Source organism: Nothobranchius furzeri, chromosome 10, assembly GCF_043380555.1.
Source record: "Nothobranchius furzeri strain GRZ-AD chromosome 10, NfurGRZ-RIMD1, whole genome shotgun sequence".
NCBI lineage: Eukaryota > Metazoa > Chordata > Actinopteri > Cyprinodontiformes > Nothobranchiidae > Nothobranchius > Nothobranchius furzeri.
Genome location: NC_091750.1, coordinates 46,791,782 through 46,814,208, shown reverse-complemented (window position 1 = coordinate 46,814,208; position 22,427 = coordinate 46,791,782). Strand labels below are relative to the sequence as shown.

The following is a 22,427-nucleotide window of genomic DNA, read 5'->3' as shown; positions in this document are numbered from 1 at the left end:
ATATTTAAGATAAAAGTCAATATCATACCTAGGAAAAAGCCAATTCGGAGTCACTGAACGTAAATACTTATTTACAAAGGTAGTACCAGTTAAGTTATACCCTTCTGCTAATGTGGTTGCTTTCTCAAGCAAACAATCACCATGTTCAAACCCATGTTCCCCATACAAAGACATTACATTTTTAACCAAATGGCCATCCTTTGAACATCCTTGAATACTAGCCCAATAGTTCAGTAAATTTTTCTTAAACCTCAGTCCTATTGGCATTTCTCCCATTTCAACTTGCAGAGACACTACAGGCGACATTTTAATCGCCCCACAACAAATTCTCAAGGCCTGATTTTGTATTCTTTCAATCCTCAGCAACAATGTTTTGCATGCAGAGCTATACACAATACTCCCATAATCCAGTACCGATCTAATTCATTGTTGTATATATATGTTTCAAAGCTTCATCTGCAGAGCCTGATGAACTGCTGCACAGGTGATTCAGTCACTGAATCAAGTGTGTTGGAGCAGAGAAACTACAAAACCTGCTGGATACCCCCTTGGAGGATTGGGCACCCCTGCTCTAAATGAAGTGAATTAAACAGGTATGGTGAGATTTTACTAGTAAGTCAGAGATGAGCTTGTCAGACTGGTTTTCTGCAGGTGTGGAGAAGTCCTCAGAGTGGAGCTAAACCCCCTTAAGCTCAGGCAAAGGTGCGTTTGGGTCTTCTAACAAGAAGGTTGGACATCTCTCAAGAGCTTCGGAGGGGTTTCAGGTGAGTTCTGCTTTTAATGATCACCATCAGGTGTGTGTTTCTGTTGATTGCGATCAGCTGAAGAGCAGCTTGACGAGAACTCATCTGAGGTTAATTTAAAGACGATCAACATCTCCACCATGTTGGTGCACACCTTCATGTCTGACACAGCAGATCTAACAGAAAACAAGAGCAAAACAATATTAGGATCTAACATTTTACACACATTTGGTGCACTTGCATTCAGCCATAATGGATTAAAACATTTCAAGAACTCTCAAAAACACAATCTCATCAGCTGGTGGCCATCTCACCGTTCAGGTACAATCGCTGGTATGTCATCAGAGTCCAGTCTGCAGGAACAAAGAGAGCCGGGGTGTGGCTCTGAGCCATTCACTCGCAGAAACTAGGCCTGTGTGTGTGTGTGTGTGTGTATCAGAGAGTGGGAGGGGCCATAGACAGGTAGAAACAAGACCTTGAAACTTCCTTATTGTAACGCTGTAAAGGGGATTTCCTGCTGCTGTCAAAGGTACTGTTTATTTTGACTCCACTTTGATTTATATGTGTAAATGTTCTTATTTACTTTATTAATAGTTTATTTTTACGTTTCTTTTCTCTGCCAGGACATTGAGGTTGTTTACTTGTTGAACTCAAGCTATAATTAGGCTGTTCATCTTGTGTCTTAAAGGGAAAACTTTCATATTCTGACTTTAGATTTTTTTAGACAAAACTGGATCAAATGTAGACATTTAAAAGTGATCATTCTTTTATTTTATGCTACTAAATGTTAAAAAGCTCAGCAGACATGATACTTTTAGTCATCTTTAGTCATTTAGGAAAATATTTTCATCATAATTAAGATATCTGAATGTTTTGCCTTCTGTCTGTGGAGGCACATGAAGGAATTCTGGATTTAGTGTCACAGTTTGGTCCACTCTGGTATGAAAACTAAGCAGTCGTAGTTTTCACTATAATAATGAAAGTTCTGAATTTGTCTTTTCTCATTTCTGCAGCTTTGAGACTTCAGCGTCCCAGCCATGTTCTCCTCAGTGGTCCCTTACAAGAACCAGCACTATGCTGACCTGAAGCAGAACTGTATCAGGGACAAGATCCTCTTTGAAGATCCAGAGTTTCCTGCCACCAATTCATCTCTGTATTATAGTAAACCCATTCCTGGCAGGGTGGAGTGGAAACGACCAGGGGTAAGTTTAGAAGTCTTTAAAACAAAAATGCACAATTTCCTAGTTTTGAGAGGTAAATTGTGTTGTAGGAGATCTGCGAGTCACCTCACCTGTTTGTGGCGGGCATCAGCTCTCATGACCTGAACCAGGGGGAGGTGGGGAACTGCTGGTTCGTAGCTGCCTGCTCCTGTCTGGCTTTAAAGCCTCACCTCTGGCAGAAGGTCAGTTTATTTTGTCCTTTTAAACCTGAATAAAAATAAGTGGTAAACAGACAATAAAATACAGTAAAAAGACACTAAGTCTAATGTGCTATTCCTGAAATGCCTTGGCATAAAAGTGGGTCATCAGACGAGACTTTAAAGCCATCAACGAAGGTGATGGACACACCACCAAAAGCAACTGGTTCCCAAGTGTAGGAGCCAGCACCAAAAAGGCACGGCCCAACCGTGACCTGACCTGCACTTGGTATCAACAAATACCTCCACTTAAATCTGAACTGGCTCAGCAGCTCTGCTGTATGCTAACAAGCTTCTGGTGTAAGTTTGGCTGGGGCTTGACCACCCATTCTGGTACAACCGGTTTACTGGTAGTTGATTTTATGCTTGAAAATCGGGCTGTTCTCCAGGGTCATTGTCCTACCCCCCCCCCCCACCCCCACCCCCCCACACACACACCCCTCTAACATCTACAGTTTTGCCTACAGATTGGTTTCATTCAGTCTTTCATATTGAAATGTTTAATAAAAATTCCATCTTATCGGGGAAATGGAGTTTCTTACGGTGGAATGAGCGCAGGTGAGGGAACTAAGTTGTATGGAAGCTGTGACAGATGAAGCGATTAAATTCCTGTCAAATCACTACAACAGGATCGGTCTGTCACCCTGATGGGCCTTAAATTACTGTGTCACACCTATAATCAGTCATGTCTGAAGTAAAGTACAACCGATACTCGGGTCGGGTCAGACAGCTGATCACTTGTTTTTACTGTTGAAGGTTTTCCTACTGAAACACATTTGGATGCTTTGTTTTTGTGCTTCCAGGTAATTCCAGACTGGAAGGAGCAGGAGTGGGACCCAAACCACCCAGGCAACTACGCCGGGATCTTCCACTTTCAGTTCTGGATCTTCGGTCAGTGGACGGACGTGGTGATCGACGACCGGTTACCTACGGTCAACGGACAACTCGTCTACTGTCACTCAAAGCAGAGACAGGAGTTCTGGAGCGCTCTGCTGGAGAAGGCCTATGCCAAGTTAGTGGAAATCAGTCAAACCGTCCATTTTTAAAGAGAAGTTTGTATTTCTGAAATTCAGAAGAATGTAAAAAGCTGTGGTGTTTTCAGCAGGCATTGATCTTCCCACTTTTATTCCTTGGACTCATTCCTTTTGCTCTGACTGTGTCCAGACTGTCTGGCTGCTACCAGTCCCTGGAGGGGGGAAATACCGGAGATGCTGTGGTGGATTTCAGTGGAGCGGTATCTGAAGCCATTAACCTGGAGGAGGAGGCTTTCTACAACAATCAGCAGAAACAAGATAAGCTGTTTGATGACCTGCTCAAAGTGTTTGACAGAGGAGGAATCATCAGCTGCTCCATCAAGGTCTGTTCTGCTCCTTTTTGCTCCTGTTCCTGTATTTTGAAGAGCCTGGACTCAATGTTCTACATTTTTTTTTCTCAAACTTCACAGGCACACCCGGGTGAGAGAGAGCTAAGAATGCAAAACGGGCTGGTGAAAGGCCATGCATACTCGGTAACGGCAGTGAAGCGAGTGCGCTTGGGTCACGGGCTTCTGGCCTACTTTAAAAATGAAACCATCCCCCTGATCCGGATGAGAAACCCTTGGGGCAAGATTGAGTGGAAAGGAGCGTGGAGTGACGGGTCAGGACCACTCCATAAGATTTATTGCACTGTCACCTTAATCTAAATGCCCATTTTGAGCAAAAATGTAACTGAAACTAAAGGTTAAAATTTTATTAACCAAATCATCATGGTGTTATGGTCTCAGTGTCAGTTATGTGTAGTTTGGTTTGAACAAATGAGACAAGTTTTGGCAACTTTTCTAGAATTTATACAACCTTTAAGTTCATTAATCCAATTGCTGTGGTTCCTGTTGCCCATATATGGCCCCTTCTACTGATGATGATGATCTAGTTTCTAAAGATTCATGATAAACAGCATAACGTAGCAAGTTTATAACAGGATAGCTGTTTTAATTCCCCTAAAATAAAAACTCAATTTGTTGGCTTCCATTAGTGAAACTTCTGCCCATGATTTATTCTCTCTGATTAAACAGTAGCTGTATAAATGAATGATTTATCCAAATATAAGTCATACACTTCATAAAACCTCTTTATTTTGTTTTTTAGCTCAGAGGAATGGTCAAAGGTCGGTGACGCAGAGAGGGGCAACCTGGGCATCACTGTGGAGGATGATGGAGAGTTCTGGTGAGTCAAACGGATCTCTGATGTTTACCTGTTTCGTCTGTCTGATGGTTCACTCAGCTGTTTGTTTACATCAACAGGATGTCCTTCACAGACTGGTGTAAGTTCTACACGGATGCAGATGTCTGCCGTCTCATGAACACTTCCAAGATCAGCATCCACAAGACGTGGAACGAGGTGGTGAACTTTGGGAGCTGGACCAAAAACTCTGACCCACTACTGAACCGCTGTGGAGGCTGCGCCAACCACAAGCAGACGTTCCTGCAGAACCCACAGGTATTAGAAACTCCAGATGCATCTTCTCCTTAGTCATATACACATCTAGACTATTCTTGTTTGTTTCTTCACAGTACCTGTTTGATCTCACAAAAGAGGCTGATGAGGTGCTGATCTCCCTGCAGCAGAGAGACATGAAGATCCACAGAAAATATGGTCAAGGAGAAAATCTAAGCATTGGCTTCAGTGTGTACAGGGTAACGTTCATCAGCCTTTTCTTTATTATTCTTTACAAACCTTAAGATTTCACCAGAAGTTAAATTCTTTGTTTATGGACCAAAGGATTCAGCTGATGCAGAACGGAACAAGGAAAACCAGGATGGATTGGTGTGGTGAAACTTGACTCAGCTTGACTGGAGTTAATACAACAAACCAGACTTGAATTGGCTAGGCAATGATGACTTGGCTTGAATGACTTGACTGGACTAAACATGACTGTAAGGTTGCATGTGGCTGCTTGAGGTTGTGTGAGGCTACTTGAGGTTGTCAGGCTGCATGTGTAAGGAGGTGTGAGGCTGCATGAGACTGAGAAGCTGTGTGAGGCTTGTGGATGATCTGGCACCAAGCGGTGACTGTAGGAAGCCTAAATCATTGGAAACATTGGCGGAACACTCAAATAGTCTCAGGTGAGCATGATTAGGTGATTAGATGAGTTCTGAGACATGAAAACAGTCCAGGAACTTGAATCGTGACACGCAAAGCTTTAACAGCAATGTGGACACAAGTACTTTTAGGATAGTTGGAACGTTCAGACACTTTCAGTTCCTGTCTGCTGTTTGACTGTTTATATCTCAGGAAAACGTTTTATAACAGATGGAGGTTAAAACGGCCTTAAACGCACATTCACCCTCTCTGAAATCTCATACTGGGTACAAACAATAATATAATCCTTCCAATGTGCAAATGTCTGAAAGAGAAATGGACAAAACAAACTTCAAGCTGTCTGTTTCATTAAAATGAGGCTTTGGGGCTAAACTGGCAGCACATTTCCTGCAAAGTGTGAGGAGATCAAACCCACAGTGACGTCCTATCGCTAAGTGCTGTTGAAGTGTGGAGGGAGACACGAAGAGCTGTGATTAAACGCTGAAACTGAAGCGGTGACTTCGGTTTAACCCTCAACCTCTCTAAAGTTTCCTCCTTCATCTGACAAACTGCAGGCTGTGCACGGATGTTTCTCCACTGCAAACCTGCTTTAGTTTTGTGGTTAACGTAAAAGGATGGTGTGAAGCCATGGAGCGGCTGGTGGTTTAAAACACGCCTGAAGGATGTTTACAGCTGAGTGTGACCTTAAGGCTGGAACTGTGATTATTATTGTGGCATCGTACAACCATGATACCTCCTCATAAGTAACAGATTTTTAGATATTTATAGGAACAATATTCACCCACATCGAATAAAATTTAATGAAATCTTTTTTTTTTCTGCCACCATGAGGCAGAAAATATGAATCGGTAACATTTTTTCCTCTTCCTGCTGCAACTGGCAACAAGCTGAAACAATTGCTAATTCTTACTAATTAATAGTAGAAGAAGAGTAAACCCAGCGTTTGTTTTTAGGTGGAGCTGAACAGGAAGTATCGTCTGCATGACCTCCTGACCCAGTCGTGTGTGGAGAACTGCACCTACATTAACGCTCGCACAGTGTTCAGGAGGAAAGTGCTGACGCAGGGCCGATACATCATCATCCCCACAACCTTCCAGCCTCAGGTCTTGGGGGATTATATGCTACGGGTCTTCACTGATGTCGACTCTGGCTGCAGGTGAGATGGTCAAGAGTTGGGTCGGCAAACCACTCTGACATCCTCTCTGGTTTTTACCTTTTCTGGTTTCAGGATGAAAGTCAGACCGACGGGGACTTTAATTTGTCCTGTTCCATTTTCACAGGGAGTTGACTGCAGACAAGCCACAGATCAAATGCTGGAGTTCGATCATTGGCTACCCACAAGCTGTCACTCATGTCTACGTCCACGGAGCTGAGGGACTCCAGAACCAGGACAGAACAGGAGGTCAGAGAGCTGAACTCGGCACCAAACATCAGCAGTTTACAGAAACCAACTGAGCCTTCACGTGTTCCCATGCAGGTGCTGACCCGTACGTCGTCATATACTGTGAGGGCAAATCGGTGAAGTCCACCATCAAGGCAGATACTTTGAATCCAGAGTTTGCAACCAGTGGTGTCTTCTACAGGAAAAAACCCAGGAAGCCTATAACAGTGCAGGTATGATTAAAAAAAAATGTCTGTGAAAAGGGACTGAAGCTGTCAAAAACCAGAAAGGCTGTAAGGACTCCTTGTTTTAGGCTGGAAGATGCTTGAGTTAAAGATTGGGTTTGTAGATTTTTTTGATTTTAGATAAACTTCCCTGGCCTCTTTTAAATGAGCCTAGAGCGTAAAGGGTCATGCGTTCCAGTAACTTGTGCTGGTCCACGGCAGCCTCTGTTGGTGCAACCTAGCTGTGGCGACAATGTAGCTCATCACCACCAGCGTATAAGTGTCTGTTCGGGTGAACTGGTTTTGTAAAGCACCTGTGGGGGTGGGGGGGGTGGGGGGAAGGCGCTACATACAAACCTTTTTACCATGTTGCACGTTGAACTAAGTGATTGGCCTAGCGTTAAACCTCGCACTAACTCGGACTATTGTTTTAAGCGGTTGTAGCCTTAGCAGGAGTGTGCTAGCATTGTAAGTGTTGGATATTCCTGTCTGTTTTAGATGTTTCCCTGCGTGAACACTGCAGATTTGATTAGAAGCTTCTGCAGAACCCGATGAAGGCCGAGAAAATTCAGCTGTTAGAATAATGTGTGCATGAGCAGGAACATGTGAGAAACAGCGCTTTCTAACACTGCGTGCATGGCATGAGAAGTGGTTTTTCAGCTTTTCGCAGGAGAGGCTATAATGATTCAAAATGCTCTCCTCCCCTTTAGCCCCAGCTTTAAAGGCTTTTAATGAATAAGAGTTAGAAACTGCAAACTAGGCATAAAAGCCCAGAATGCTAAAAGTGCCTGTATTTATACTGTGCCTTTTAGGGTTCTACGACCCCCCCCCCCCAGTGTTACAACTAGCCAGTCATTCACACGTTGGTGATGATGACCTACATTGTAGCTACAGCTGTCCTGTGACGCACTGACAGAACCAAGGCAGCCCTACACTGGCGCCACTGGTGCTTCTATCCACCACCAGCAGACACACAGTGGCGTTCCCAAGGGGTGGCCAGGGAAAATTGCTGGCCACCCCACTGGCCACTCAGCAAAGAACAGTGTTCTTAAGTCATATTGATGTTTACGCAAACCATACATTTATTATTTTTCTTTAATGAAAATTAATGAAGGAGAATTTATTGCAGGCTAAACTTTCCCAGAGTTGCCACGAGGATCCGTCTGGTGTGCCACCAACATTTTCTCTGGCCCCATGGCCCTTTGAAACTTTTCTGGGGGCGCCACTGAGGACACAACTAGGGGTGTAATGGTTCACAGGAGGAGGGCGGGGTTGCACCATTTTGGTTTGTTCCAGTTGCATACCGTTTCGGTTAATTTTCTGTTAACCAATGAATTTTTATTTGCGTGATTTAACAGCAGCTGATAAAAGTTCCTAGGTGAGTTTCTGTATGGATGCTGTATTGAGTGACGCATGACGGCTGCATGCGCCCAATCTGTTTAAAAAAAAATGTGATCTGCAAATTCTGATACACGCCTTTTTAGAGCGGATCAAACCAGCTAGCTGTCGCTGCTACCGTGGTGCCTGTAGAGACTCTGAATGGAGCTTCGCCCCTCCCTCCCTTCTCACACTGTATGCAGCGGAAAAATGTAAACAAACATGTCTGCTGAATTTTCTCTCTGGGACAATCGATGTAAAGTTTTCATCCTACAACGAAAAATACGGCGCAGAGGAAGCTCGTTATTTAATGCAAGTTTAAAGAAGCTCTGGGCGGTGTGAGGCGAGTTTTTAAGGCTCGCTGCAGAAATAAAAACACGGCGCATCAACAGTCAAACACAACACTGGCGTGTATGAACGTGACACTCATAGCTGTGCGAATAACTTGTGAAACAACTAGACATCATGCTAGATCAGCAGCCTGTGATGACACCTGGTTCTGCTCACTATAGGAGCCGCTTCTGATACAGGGGCGTGGCCTGGGGTAGCACATGCCACCCTTGGAATCTGATTGGCCACCCCAGGTGCCACCACACTAATTTACCTTTTAAACAGGCTTTTCATTGTCTACAAAAGGCTTGAGGATGAAACAAAAAAGCATAACCATTGGTGCCACCCATGCACAAAGTTGTGCCTCACCTGGGCCACCCCGTTTTATAGATCTAGACACGCCACTGTTCTGATATTATTAAATAAGTAAATATAATATACTGAAAATGAATCGAACCGAACACTTTAAAACTCTGAACCGGACCCAATACGATTTTAGCATACTGTTACCCCTAGACACGACTGTGACAGTCGGGACTGGACCCTGCAACCCTCCAGATTCAGGGCGGGTACTTGTTTAGAAATCCCCTCACTGGAAACGAGATATTTCCACAAATCCACAGTATGATTTCTCTCCGACTGCGTTTTAGGTGTGGAACAGCAACACAGTGAAGGATGAATTCATGGGCCAGGTGGTGCTGCCTGGATTGCCAACAGACAACTCCAGCCTTCAGAAGCTTCAGATGATGAAAAACAACCAGGAGAAGGCCGAAGGCGTCATCAGCCTGAGGATAGTCACGTCGACTCAACTGACAGGGATTTGATCCCATCAGACTGAACTTGTTACTTGTGGCATTGTGAAAACCTCGTTTTAAAGTTTTTTTTTTTTTGAGCTATAAGGTTTTTTGGGTGGGTTCTTTTTATTAACTTCTAGTTGTCAATGTGCATCTAAAACTTTTTTACCAATGTTTTTATAAATGTATTCTGTGAAACTATACTGTGAGACACAAATCTTGAACATTTAAAAAAAATAAAACATTAAAACATTCTTCCAGTTTGTGATGATGGAAAAACCTCTGCAGGTGTTGGGAGTCAAACAGAATTTCTTCTCGTTTTCCTTTTATTTCAGTCCAATTCCCAAACTGCAATATTTAGTACATTATTTTTTTTTACACTCAAGACACAGCCATGCACGACTCAAAGTTCAAAAAGTCTATTGCTTCAACCACAGTTAAAAATAGTTTATCCAAAACTTCGTTTTCCCCCCACCCCGAGACGCGTTTGTCCTTTTCCAAAGGCGGGGGAGAGACCTGCTGAGGTATGCCAGATGGATCAGCAGTTTTACAAAGCTAGACAATAAGAGTAATAAAGATAATAATTTAAAAAGCAAAATTTTTTTGTCTTTGTTCCATTCTCTTGATACACATTAATAGAGGAATTTCCACACCACGTGTACAGGTTTACACATTCAGAAGAAAGGAATGTACAGGAGCAACCACAGAAATAAACAGGACGGGGGGTGCACGTCCACGGTGTCTCTCATCCTGAGAATCACCTTTGTGCTCATAGTTCAGTCCTGTAAAAGGTCAGAGGCCAAATGTCCCAGGGCCAGCGAAGCTTCTCCACAGGCCGTGCACACACGCACACACACACACATTCAGGACAACAGACTAGACTGAACTGTGTGGGCCTGCACACAGAGAGCTGCATCCAGCTGCTCTCAGGTCAGTTCAGATGAAGGAGCATCTCGTCAAATCCAAACAGGAGAGGCTGAATCCAGGAGGGCAGGGTCTGTTTTTCTCACCCCCTTTCCCAATTTCCAAGGTGCAAAACCTTTATAGATACAGCAACCTGAATATTGTTATTTAAGTTACATATTTGTGAAAAAAGAAGGGTTTCCTCTCCTATTTACATACATACACATCCTAACTGCTGCAACCTGTTGGAAAGATTAGTGTATATTTAGTTTTACATGCATGAAATCTGTTGCTCCTCCTGCTTGTTCAACCACTCCTTCACTGTCTATCCGTACAGAAGTTCAGTGAGACAAAGCACCTCAAACATAAAGGTGGAAAACATGAGGTAACTCCCCCCGAACACACACACACACACACACACACACACACACAGGGAAGCTGTGTAAAGAAACACAAGATCGCATCTGTGCCTGCGCAGGAATGAGTTCAAACCAGGTTTGACAGGAATGTAAACCTCCAGGGCACAATCGGGACATTTTCTCCTCTAAAATCCTTACGTCAGCGTTATAAGACACAAACAAAATTAGAATGAGCAGCATCTTAAATAGGAAGGAGGGAAGGTGGATCAGCAGATCTAATCCAAACACTTTGAAGGAAAGGCAGCTTATATTTTATTTAAATTATTATGGGTGGGTTGAGCCCCACCACAGGATTTCCTGTCACATTATTTAACAGAACCCATAAACTTCCTTCAACTTTAACCTCAAAACTCAATGTTCAAAACACTGAATATTTGAGAATCTTACTTGAAATAATGGAAACAGCAGCAAAACACCATGATGTGCACTGGCTTAGAAAAACATGGCTCAAATGAAACATAATAAATATTGGATATTGGAGGGCGTTTAAAGCTGGCATGGATCGAGTGAGTTCATTCCTGATTTTCCCCGGTAGCTGCACCTCTACACTTACACACATTGAACATGACAAAATGCAGCGTGTTGAGATCTGTGGAGGATCAGCGAGGTTATTCCGCCGAACCGTGGTCATGCGCGCTGACGTCGGGTTTCGGAGTTGCTCCTCCACGTCCGCTGGTTTCCGTGGTTGCAGGTGTGGCCGAATCATGCTCCACAAGGGGAGAAGAAGAAAGTAGCTGGAGTCTGCAGCCGGATGGGGACAGAAATCTCTGTTTCTCTGCAGAATAAAAGCGCCTTTCCTCTTCAGTTTCTTTTCTTTTTTTCCAGTTTAGGAAGCAACTGAATCCTAAACAAGACATGGCGCAAATGAATGTGCACAGTTTGTTTACACACACACACACACACGCACGCACGCATACTTGTGATAGACTGCTCTACATGTGCAGTGCTGGAGAAGTAAACAAGGAGGCAAGGTCTTTTTCAGCAGCGTGGCCCAGAGGCTGCAAGGCCATCCTACATGTGAGGCCTGGAGAGGGGGGGGGGGGGGGTGCTTGTCCTTGTGCTGTCACTGTAAGTCACATGAACCCCCACCTTCTGCTGTCACAACACCCACAAACCCCTGACGGCCTGAGGCAGCTCATCACAGGCAGGGCTCCGGCCTCGGGCGCGGACAGCGAGCCCTTCCTCAACGGCTGCTGTTCTTTATGGCTTCCTTCGCAGCTACAATCAGAGGCGTCAGGCTGGAGAGAGGCTTCGCCAGCTTCAGGAAGGAATGCTGGAATGGCAGAAAAGACATTTTTTATCTCTGAAGTTCCACGAATGTTTTAATTAGACTAAATAACTAAGATACACCTTACCAAGTTGACCTGCTGCTGAAAGAGTTAAATCCAGTCAAGGTCAGCATATCTCTAAAAAAGCTAACATTTAATATAGGGTTGTGTTTAAATTACAGATGTCCCAACCAGCATTTTAGACTTCTGATCTCAATCCGATCTTTTAACTTCAAATCCGATCCGGCTTCGAGTCCCGATCCCAAAGTTTGCTTTTACTATTGAAATTCATAAAGCTGAAATACATTGTTGTAAATCCCATGAAATCAACTTCCTGTTTTTAGACCGGATGTAGTTTTATACTTCCGGTAGTTTTATTTTGTGGTGAATTGCGACTGTGAAGATGGACTCCAAAGTACGAAAAAGAACAGATCGATAGACGTGGATGAACAAGCTCATAGCAGACAGAGGTCTCCCTAGAAGGATTTAAACTCGCGTGAGCCGACAGGAGAGTGGAGCAGTTTGGCAAGTGTTGCAGACATCTTGAGAAAATCAAATTGCCGCTTGATTCATCATCCATTTGGTTGCCTTCTTTTGTAAAAACCCGACCATAAACAGGGCGAGACTATCCCACAGGAGAAGGAGCCCTCCACGGGAGTTTTACCCCTGGAAGTAGTATATGCCAACGTGCTCATGGTCTATTTTGGGAGGTCTGCAAGACTTGCCAGTTCTAATTGTCGATCTCTGATTGCTGAAAAATATGAAAAAAAATCAACCCAATTCAATCTCAGGATCGGGACATTCCTAGTTTAAACTGCTAAATTATTTGATTTAAAGTAAGTCTAAAATTCTTAGGAGGTGTTTTAATTAATTAATAGCCTGCCCCTCAAATAAATAGGGAGAAGGTGCATGACCATAGCTTACTGTATCAACACAACATAGAAACATCATTCAAACTTTAAAAGGGTCGTGGGAGATTGGATATCTCTATATTGAAGCTAATTTCTGATATATATTACTATGGCAACGCAAGTTACAAACAAACATGCCACACAAACATCATTGGAATGAATGTGAAAAGCCTAGAATTGAGCCAATAATCTAATTTTCTTTTTAAAGAGCAAGTCACCCCCTACCAGAGTCTAACTTCACTCCCACTTCATGTTTGAAAAATGCAACACATGCTGTTGCCTGGCAGACCGAGAGGGCAGAGCTGCTAACAAATACACACACACAGGCTCACGACAGCACTGTGACATCATAATGTACCAGTTTACATCATAGCATACCTCTTAGCCAATAGCGGTGGCAGATTTAAATTCAAATACAGTGTAGAGTTTTTACCTGACGACAGCGCAACACTGCCAGTTTTAGGCAGAATATTTAAATTTTAACTAAGATGCACTGAAGTGCCAAATTATTGACTACACGTGTCTGCAGCACGATTAGACACTCGTTTATTTAGTTTATCAGCAAAAAAAAAGTTTATTTGTGGTGACTTGCTCTTTAAGCATCAACACATTTTATTCTAGAAACATCATTCACATTAAAAATAGGTCACAAGCTAATGGACTCCAACATGTTGAAGTAGCTTTTTTGTATCTATTATAGTTTTGGTATAAACGCAGATAAAGTTTCAGATATGTTTTTGGGGTTCTCCTGTAAAAGCTTAATACAATTACAATTAATACACAGGGAGGAACAAAAGATTTGGAATCCCAAATCTTTTCTTTCAGTACCTTTTGAGTCCTTCAGTAAAAGTTGAGTAAAATTTAAATTAGGGAACTTTCCCTGAGATACACAGGGAATAAATGTATGGCATGATGACAACTTGAAACGACTGTAGTCTTTGAAAGGCTAAAACATGAGATTATATTCTGATGGGGAGGTTAGAGTTACGAGATTCACTTGTGCCAGGGTTACCTGGAGCAGCTCTTTTGCAGAGCCTCTGCGGTCCACGTCCATCTCAAGACAGCGGTTGAGGAAGTCCCTGAAGACGGATGAAAGTCTTTCAGGGTTCTGCAGCTCTGGAGTTCCATTGGTTGCTATTAGGTAAAGCGCCTGTAGAAACAAGTGTAGTCACACATCAGGGAACTTAGAAGTGTTAGTGTTTCTAAATCGCAACAATAATCTTAGCTTAAAGATCTGAAAGGAGTACCAAATAAAAAATGATTTTGGCTTCTGACTTTAATTTGATGTGATATTCTGTAATTTGGGTGTTTAAGGACCCAAAGACTTTACAACTTTGCACAGAGAAATAAAATATGTCATTTTAAGGCACTTCTGTCAAAACCAGATAAGATGTGGGCCAAAGTTGCCAAGCTGAAAGTTCTAAAGGTTCACATACAAATAAAAAATAACTAAAACATGAAAACACCTTTTATTTAACTGAAAATAAAGCATCTTGTGAAACAATCATGTGCTGCAGGTGTATTTACCCTGAGTGGATTCTCGTTCAGATAAGGTGGCTCTCCCTCCACCATCTCTATCGCCATGATTCCCAGAGACCAAATATCCACTTTGGGGCCGTAAGCCTTCCGAGTCACCACCTCTGGTGCCATCCAGTATGGCGTTCCCACCATGGTGCTGCGCTTGTTCTGCTCTGGGGTGATCTGGGCACAGAAGCCAAAGTCCGCTGCAGAAGAAAACATTTGTGATTACAGTGTCACTCACAAAACAAACACATTCATTCTTTCATCTATGGTGGATGAATTAAAGTAAAATATAAAAACATAAAACTCACTGAGCTTGACAGATCCATCCATTCCCAGGAGGATGTTGTCACTTTTTATATCTCTATGGATAACTTGGTTGGAGTGTAGGAAGTCCAAGGCTTGAAGACACTATAAAGACAGACAGGAAAACAAAGTGACAGCATCTACTTTTATAAATAGATTTTATATTTCTCAGCAGGAGGTTGTGTTCTGTGAGCTTTTGTACCAAACTGAATGTTGAGACCATCCCATTATGGGCCTTGGATGCAGTGGGAGTTTTTGCTGATGTCTAAACTTGGCCTCTTACCTCTCTGCAGACCGCAGCGATCTGGCCCTCGTCCATGCACGTCTCAGTCACTACATCTGTCAACGAGCCTCCAGCCAAATACTCCATCACCACCCACAGCTCGTCTCCCACCAAGTAGCTGAGAAAAGGATGAAAGAGTACAAATAAAGAGATGAAAAGTAGCCCGTGGTGTTGCCGTGACCCCCGGTGAATGAGGAGTGAATGTTTGTGGCGGTATCAGGCTGAAACCGGAGCTGAGACAACATACTTGAATGCTGATTATTTCTTTATGTGAGCACTAGGGGGCAGAAGTGTTCATCACTCCGACATCAAACAACTGTTTGATAGGGGAAAGGCAGAAAAAGAAAGCAGCAGCCGAACAGGAAGTGAAAAGGTGGTTCAGAGGATTCTTCAATGTCATTATGATAAGAATGTTCCTCTGCTATAATTAGTACACAGCTCGACAGAAATATTGCTGTGCATTTACTCTACACCTGAGGAAAATCTTCCTTTATCATATTTATAGATGAACTTAGCACCACTGTTTGTGTAGACCTCTGATAACCGACTTGTATGTCATCAAGCTGATGAATATATTTCGTTTTGGAGACTTTATTGGATAAAACACATCTTAAAGCAGCAAGAGTTTTCCCCTTTAGGGAATTATAAATGATTATTATTATATAGGACTTTTGAGAAACCCATAAACGTGATATAAAGTAGGCAATATGTCTTTTTTCTTTTGCTAAGCCTGTTCCCATTCCGTAGAGCCCCATGAAATTTGAACTGAGGGCCACTCAGCATTCGCCAATAGCATTAGACACTCACTTATGTACAGATGTCAATCACAGAGCATGTGAAAGTGACAGAGTGCCTAGACTGCACCTAAAGTTGGCGACATTTCTTGCAGACAAGTTTATATGTGTGCTTATATGTATATGTTGGGGGTGGGAATTTACAGCATTACTTACGATCAATTAGAAAAAAATGACACATTAACAAATATTACAGCTTGAGCCAGAGCGAAAACATTTAGCATCAAAACATGTGCCCTATGTATAGTAAATATCATCAAGCTGCACCTCTGAAAGAACTGCAGAGCCTGGGCTGCAAGACCATATAAGCCTTTTGTATGTGCTCCAAACACAAATATAACTACAGTTCAATTATTCATAACAAATCGTTCTTCATGAAGAAAAGAAAGAAAAGAAAATACAACTTTTTACTGTTATGTGTTGTAGTTGGTAGACAGCAGGCAGACAGTACCTTTATCCAAGTGAACGTGATTACAGCAAGATTGACAAGCATAATCGCAGCGTTCATCTTGTAACCCTCAGCAGAACTTCCCCTGAACTCTACACTACACCGTATCTATCTATCTATCTATCTATCTATCTATCTATCTATCTATCTATCTATCTATCTATCTATCTATCTATCTATCTATCTATCTATCTATCTATCTATCTATCTATCTATCTATCTATCTATCTATCTATCTATCTATCTATCTATCTATCTATCTATCTATCTATCTATCTATCTATCTATCTATCTATCTATCTATCTATCTATCTATCTATCTATCACTCAGTTGGCTGACTAGAGGTGTGTGTTCATGAACGAGAGGCGTTGCTTCAGCATAATCACAGAAGTGTGGAGAGGGGCTAAAGGTGTAAAACATTTTTCTGCCTTCAGATGGTGCCCTTGAAGAAAAATCTCCAGGTTTCTGCTTTAAATGCAAATCTGATGGGAATTTCAGGATCTTGGCATTCCATAATATAGACATTTTTAAGGTTTTCTGTTATTTCTGTATGTGTTCAAAAAAACTCACCTGTCCAGGTAGTTGACTATGTTAGAGTTCTTGTTTTCCCTCATCACTAAGATCTCATTGATGATCAGCTCTTTCTTGGGCTGCTGCTGCAGGTTCATCTGTTTGATGGCCACCTGAAAGACAAACATAAAAAAAATAACGTAGCAATTTGACAAACGTGAGGGTTTAAAATCAGAAGCAATGTCTGAATTTACCTCCTGACCAGTGGCTATGTCAATAGCAGTGTAGACGGTGCCAGATGCTCTGATGGGACGAAAACAACAAAATCAGTGAGGATCAATGTTAATAAATAAAGGAGCACCGATACACAAAAACAAGGCTTTTGCCAGATTTAGCCTAAAATCTACAAAAGACTAGAGATGTCCCAATGCAACTTATTTCACTTCTGATACGATACCGATATCAATCCAACATGATATCAGTGCAAATCACTTTACCTATTTCATAGTGTGGGATGTATAAAAGGCTTGATCAAGTAATATTACTCAAACAGAAAAGTAAAGCTAGCAACAGTAAGTATAAAAAGCTGACCAATTTTTTATTAACCTTTGATCGCATAAATGTGAACAACTGAGGTTAGGGACAAGTAAAAAAAAAAAACCACAATATTGTTCACTGACCAACTGCTACAAGTCAAGTGTCTAAAGTTTCAATTTCACACACAATCCTCATGCAACGTTTTGTGATCCTGCTTCGAATGCACGGCGAGGTTGGACGTATTCATCTTCCCCGGTTCTGTTCCACCACGGGAAACTTGTGCATGACAAGTGTTGCACTGAGCCTCTTTTTCTGACTAACGAAAAATACAGTCACATGGCCGACATGGTTCCTTGCTGCTTTGTTAGCACACACTGTTCTGATCACGTGGACTTTGCACGCTGGATCTAGGCGCTGCTGGACAGAATTGCTGGCATGGAATTTAAAGCGGAGCGTACTGCTAATATTGGAGATTTTTGATTCAGTCCAATATAATCCAGTGGTGTTATTGGGTCGATATCCAATATCAGTATCGGAACGGGACATCCCTACATTGTTTTTAACTGATAACAGACAATTTAAATACTTAATTATCTAATAAACCAAGAAACCAATGGAGTCCTGTTGCCTTCATTCAAACTCCTTAGCAATATTCAAATCAGTGAATAATATATTAACATCGTACTCTTGCATGTGGACCACACAAAATCCCTCAGAGGACTGAAAAGGGCCCACAGGCTACACTTTGTACCTCCCTTCATTAGATAAAAATGGACTAAGGTTACAGCCACACTTAACGTGCATTAGTTCGGCCCACTCGTTACGTTTCTGTTATATGAGAACAACTTGATTCCTTTGATATGAAACATCCAAAACTCAACCTGACTGGAAAACTGTTCCGGTGCTACCTTAATGACCTTCTGACTCACAGTGATGCAGGGGACTGTTCTGTTCTGGTCCTGCTGGACCTGACTGCAGCCTTTGACACTGTTGACCATCACCTGCTACTGGAGAGGCTAAGAGACTGGGTAGGCCTATCAGGAACTGCTCTGGAGTGGTTCTCCTCTTATCCTTCTGAGCGTTCCTTTTCTGTGGCCGTCTCCAAGTTTAGGTCCTCCACCACCTCTCTTACCCATGGTGTCCCACAAGGTTCTGTGCTGGGGCCTCTGCTCTTCCTCTTCTATCTGCTTCCTCTTCAGCACATCCTGAGCTCCTTCAAAGGAATCTCCTACCATCTTTATGCAGATGACATCCAACTGTACATCTCCTTTAAGCCCCATGAGATGTCTAAGCTGCAGCTGTTACACACCTGCTTAGACTCTATTAAAACCTGGATGGCTGGGAGCTTTCTTCAGCTGAATGAAGATAAGTCTGAGATCCTCATCTGTGCCCCAGACAAGCTGGTTCCCAAAGTCAGAGACTCTCTTGGTCAGCTTGCTTCTCACACCAAACCTTCCGTCAGGAATCTTGGCGTGACCTTTGACCCAGCTCTCACCCTGGATTCTCATGTCAGTTCTCTTGTTCGCTCTTCCTTCTTCCATCTCAGGAACATTGCTAAGCTGAGTCCCATTCTGTCCCGCTCTGAACTTGAGACAGTTATCCACACCTTCATCTCCTCACACTTAGACTACTGCAACTCTCTTTTCACGTGTCTGAGTAGAACCTCCCTGAACCGTCTACAGGTGGTTCAGAATGCCTGTGCTCGGCTTCTGACCAAGTCCTCCAAACACACCCACATCACCCCGCTTCTCCTCCAGCTTCACTGGCTGCCAGTCAACTTCAGGGTTCATTTCAAGATCCTGGTTCTGGTCTATAGGGCCTTACATGGACAAGCACCATCTTACATTGGTGATCTTCTTAGTCCCTACACCCCCAGCAGGTCCTTGAGGTCCAGTGATCAAAGCCTACTGGTTGTGCAGCGCACCAGGCTAAAGACCAAAGGTGACAGATCATTTGCTGCTGTGGCCCCCAGACTCTGGACCTCTCTCCCCCTGAGCCTGAGATCAGTGGACTCAGTGGACTCCTTTAAAAAGCAGCTGAAAACTCACTTGTTCAAGCTGGTTTTGGTGTGACCTTCATCACCCTCTCCTTGTTTTGCTCTCCCTATCTATTCCACCTTCCTCAGGATCCACTGATTTCCCTCTTTCCTATTCACTCTCTCTCTTTCTTAACATTTTTTAATCACAAATGTCTATTTTTTGCTCATTTTAAATATATTTTAATCATTTTCTAGATTATTTTTTATATTTTACATGTTTTGTTTTTGTGAAGTGCCTCGTGATTTTTATCTTGAGAGGAGCTATAGAAATGATATTTTCTTCTTCTTCTTCTTAACTCTTGTGGTCTGTGTAAGCATTCATCCAGCGTTCATTTACACCTCCATCTACTGCAAACTGAAGCTGCCTCTTCTTCCCCTTTCCCCTCACTTACTGTCACACTCTATAAATAATAAAGCAGAGTTCCTGGTAGCAATAAATACAAGATAACCTCAACAGGGAGTAAACACACAGCTAGCCACTGTTTCAGGCATGTCTTGGTCAGATATGGAAATGTAGAGCATGTGAGGGCAGATTTGAACCATAGCATGTTTATCTGTCCGTGTGTGTCACGCATGAGCAGATAAACTTTAAAGAACAGGGTAGAGGGGGATGCGATCTTGCTTATGGCCTTTTTTGGATACAGATCTCATTTCCTGTTCGTGGAAGGTCGGACTTACCCTTGTCCTATTTTCTCGAAGCGTGTGTACTTCTTTTTGGGATCCCCCACGCTCACGATACTCCCTGAGTCAGAGGGAACACATAAATAATGATTCTCCTTTGCTCCTCAAGTTGCATTCTGGTCATTTTAGTTAGAGCTACTTTCCAGACAGGAGAGGTCAAGAAAAGTTCAGAAGAGTTGAAAAAAAAAGTACTTTTGTCTAATTATTGTTCCAGTTTCTCTTACACAACTCATGACCACTACAGAAAGCAGAAACCAAACATTTTGGGTATTTTCTGTCAAAATAGATTCAATGATTGAATCTGAACTTATAAACACAAACTCTGACACGTGTAAGGACCTTTTATCAGACTTAAAGAGCAAGTCACCCCCTACAATAAACTCACTTCACTTCCACTTCATGTTTGAAAAATGCAACAAATGCTGTTGCTTGGCAGACCGAGAGGGCGGAGCCGCTAACAAATACACACACACACACACACAGGCTCACAATGGCATTATGACATCATGATATACCAGATGACATCATAGCATACCTCTTAGCCAATAGCGGTGGCAGATTTAGATTCAAATACAGTGCAGAATTTTTCCCTGACGATGGTGCAACACTGACAGTTTTAGGCAGGATATTTGAGTTTTAACCAAGATGCACTGAACTGCCAAATTATTGACTACACGTGTCTGTAGTACGATTAGACACTCCTTTATATAGTTTATCAGCAAAAAAAATGTGATTTGGGGGTGACTTGCTCTTTAAACAATATGATTGTTAGAGAAATATAAAAAAAGGTTTCCTTCATTATATTTAACTATAAAAATAGACGTTATCAATTAAAGATACATACTGAGTCTCTCCAAAATCTCCTCATCTGTCATTTTGGACTTTTTCCTCTGCCGGTCCGTGTGGCGGTACATTGTATTAGAGGTATTCTCTGGTTGGACCTGCGACTCTGGCGGAGTCACCACTTCCTTGACCGGTGACGGAGGCTTTGGAGGCTCCATGACGGAGCGTGTGTAGATCTGCATCGGGGAGGGGGGGAGGGGGTCAGGATGAGTCAAGCCCTTCATTTAAAAGGATCCCAACTTCAGCAACCACTGAACTCACTGATTTGGTGTGCTCCGGTCGAGGGGCGATGACTGGGGGCAGCTCATCGTCATCATCCTCTTCTTCCTCCTCCTCCTCCTCCTCTTCCTCCTCTTCCTCATCCTCCTCCTCGGACACGGGCGGAGCGATTGGGGGATCTGTTGTTGATGTTTTGGCACCCTGGATGGTAGAGAGGTCATTCGTTTTGATGAAAAAAGCTCTCGTGTCACACTGTTTTGTGTTGTTTCCACCCGGTGTGAGCAAACCACAATCCCCAAAGCAGCCACCATTAAGTCTGAACCATGAACCAGATCCAGATGCTCACCAAATAAACCACGTTTTTCAAAAAGAAACATAAAATATGAAGCTTTTCTAGGAAGAATAAAGAAAAGTTGAGGATTAATAATCATGAGGGATCTAATAATAGCAAAGTAAAGCGTTAGAAATGGAGTGAGAGCCAGAGGGACAAGAGTGAGGGGGGATTCAGTCGTTTATCAGAGGAAGAGTCGGGGTATGGGAAGGGGAAAAAGGGATGACAATTTCACATTTAACTGCTTTATAGGAAATATAGTGCATTATGTTGAAACTTGTTTATTAATTCTGATTAATAAGTCACAGGCATGTTTATAATGTCAAATGAGCTACCCTCTTCATCCAAGAACTACACTGGCCTTGGATCTTCTTCCTCATATGGAATGGAAACACTTCCCCCGCGTCATGCATTAGTGAAGCAGTGAAGCTTAGTTCTGGTGTGAAAAAAGGGGGGAAAAAAGAGTCTGTCTGGAGTAAGGTCCCAGAGCCGCGTTCAGACAAACCGGGCCTCTGACTGGTTCTGAGACCAGGCCAAGACTGCAGTGCAGAAAGAGCCTGAGCAGGTTTTCTAAGCAGCATGCATTCATGTCTAAAATGGTGATGAGGTTGGAGGAACTCTGTCAGCAATGTGGGCTCAGACATGCAGGTTAAAAGGATATTTCACCCAATCTGAATTTCTGTGTGAAAAGTTTTAATAATTAAAGGTGCATAAAGTAAGAATGACATCCTGTGGTCAAATTTAGGTACTGCAGTCTGTGTATCAAAGAAAACCATTTGGTTGATAGTTACAGATCAGGGCAAGAAGACTCTAGATCAGCGGTACTCAATAGGTACAGTAGATAACCATGTCACGGTAATGTTGAGTTGTTGGCAATTGAAAAAGCAGCTTTGGATTATTTTAGAGCCAACAGTCTTTTATTTCTAATTCACTGTTAGCATTGTTAGTTTCGCGTTAACCTCTAGCCTTCTTTACCAGGTATCGGAGTAAAACAAAAGGATGTCACGATCCCAGTCCTCCAGACATCCACTTTGCACAAGACATTACCTGAACTCCACTTCCCAGCATTTC

General features: G+C 42.7%; 2 protein-coding genes across 5 annotated transcripts in view; one reads left to right on the top strand and one right to left on the bottom strand.

Moving 5' to 3' along the window:
• Positions 1–875: 875 nt before the first annotated feature.
• LOC107386443 (calpain-5) lies at positions 876–9,718 on the top strand. The gene is made up of 13 exons (XM_070555299.1): positions 876–1,076; positions 1,757–1,945; positions 2,014–2,145; positions 2,964–3,172; positions 3,325–3,517; positions 3,605–3,795; positions 4,284–4,361; positions 4,439–4,634; positions 4,709–4,831; positions 6,191–6,393; positions 6,518–6,639; positions 6,715–6,851; positions 9,200–9,718. The coding sequence occupies exons 2-13, from the start codon at positions 1,781–1,783 to the stop codon at positions 9,371–9,373; spliced, it is 1,923 nt and encodes a 640-aa protein (XP_070411400.1). The 5' UTR covers positions 876–1,076; positions 1,757–1,780; the 3' UTR covers positions 9,374–9,718.
• Positions 9,652–22,427, bottom strand: part of LOC107386444 (serine/threonine-protein kinase PAK 3) — a 46,771-nt gene continuing 33,995 nt past the window's right edge. For 2 of the 4 annotated variants that reach the window (XM_015960830.3, XM_015960832.3), the window contains 10 exons: positions 21,068–21,226; positions 20,808–20,982; positions 19,961–20,030; positions 16,962–17,010; positions 16,768–16,880; positions 14,955–15,072; positions 14,677–14,776; positions 14,372–14,568; positions 13,857–13,994; positions 9,652–11,938 (listed from right to left, as the gene is read on the bottom strand). In XM_015960830.3, the coding sequence (XP_015816316.3) occupies positions 11,849–11,938; positions 13,857–13,994; positions 14,372–14,568; positions 14,677–14,776; positions 14,955–15,072; positions 16,768–16,880; positions 16,962–17,010; positions 19,961–20,030; positions 20,808–20,982; positions 21,068–21,226 (1,209 nt within the window). In that variant the 3' untranslated portion in view covers positions 9,652–11,848. The remainder of the gene's footprint in view (positions 11,939–13,856; positions 13,995–14,371; positions 14,569–14,676; positions 14,777–14,954; positions 15,073–16,767; positions 16,881–16,961; positions 17,011–19,960; positions 20,031–20,807; positions 20,983–21,067; positions 21,227–22,427) is intronic. The other 2 variants (XM_015960831.3, XM_015960833.3) reach the window with 1 other exon arrangement.

Bases quoted from the DNA above. Each gene is read 5' to 3' on its own strand.
- LOC107386443 (XM_070555299.1), top strand. From the start codon at position 1,781: ATGTTCTCCTCAGTGGTCCCTTACAAGAACCAGCACTATGCTGACCTG. The intron at 3,796-4,283 runs GTCAGGACCACT...TTTGTTTTTTAG, and splicing joins AAAGGAGCGTGGAGTGACGG to CTCAGAGGAATGGTCAAAGG. The intron at 4,362-4,438 runs GTGAGTCAAACG...TTACATCAACAG, and splicing joins GAGGATGATGGAGAGTTCTG to GATGTCCTTCACAGACTGGT.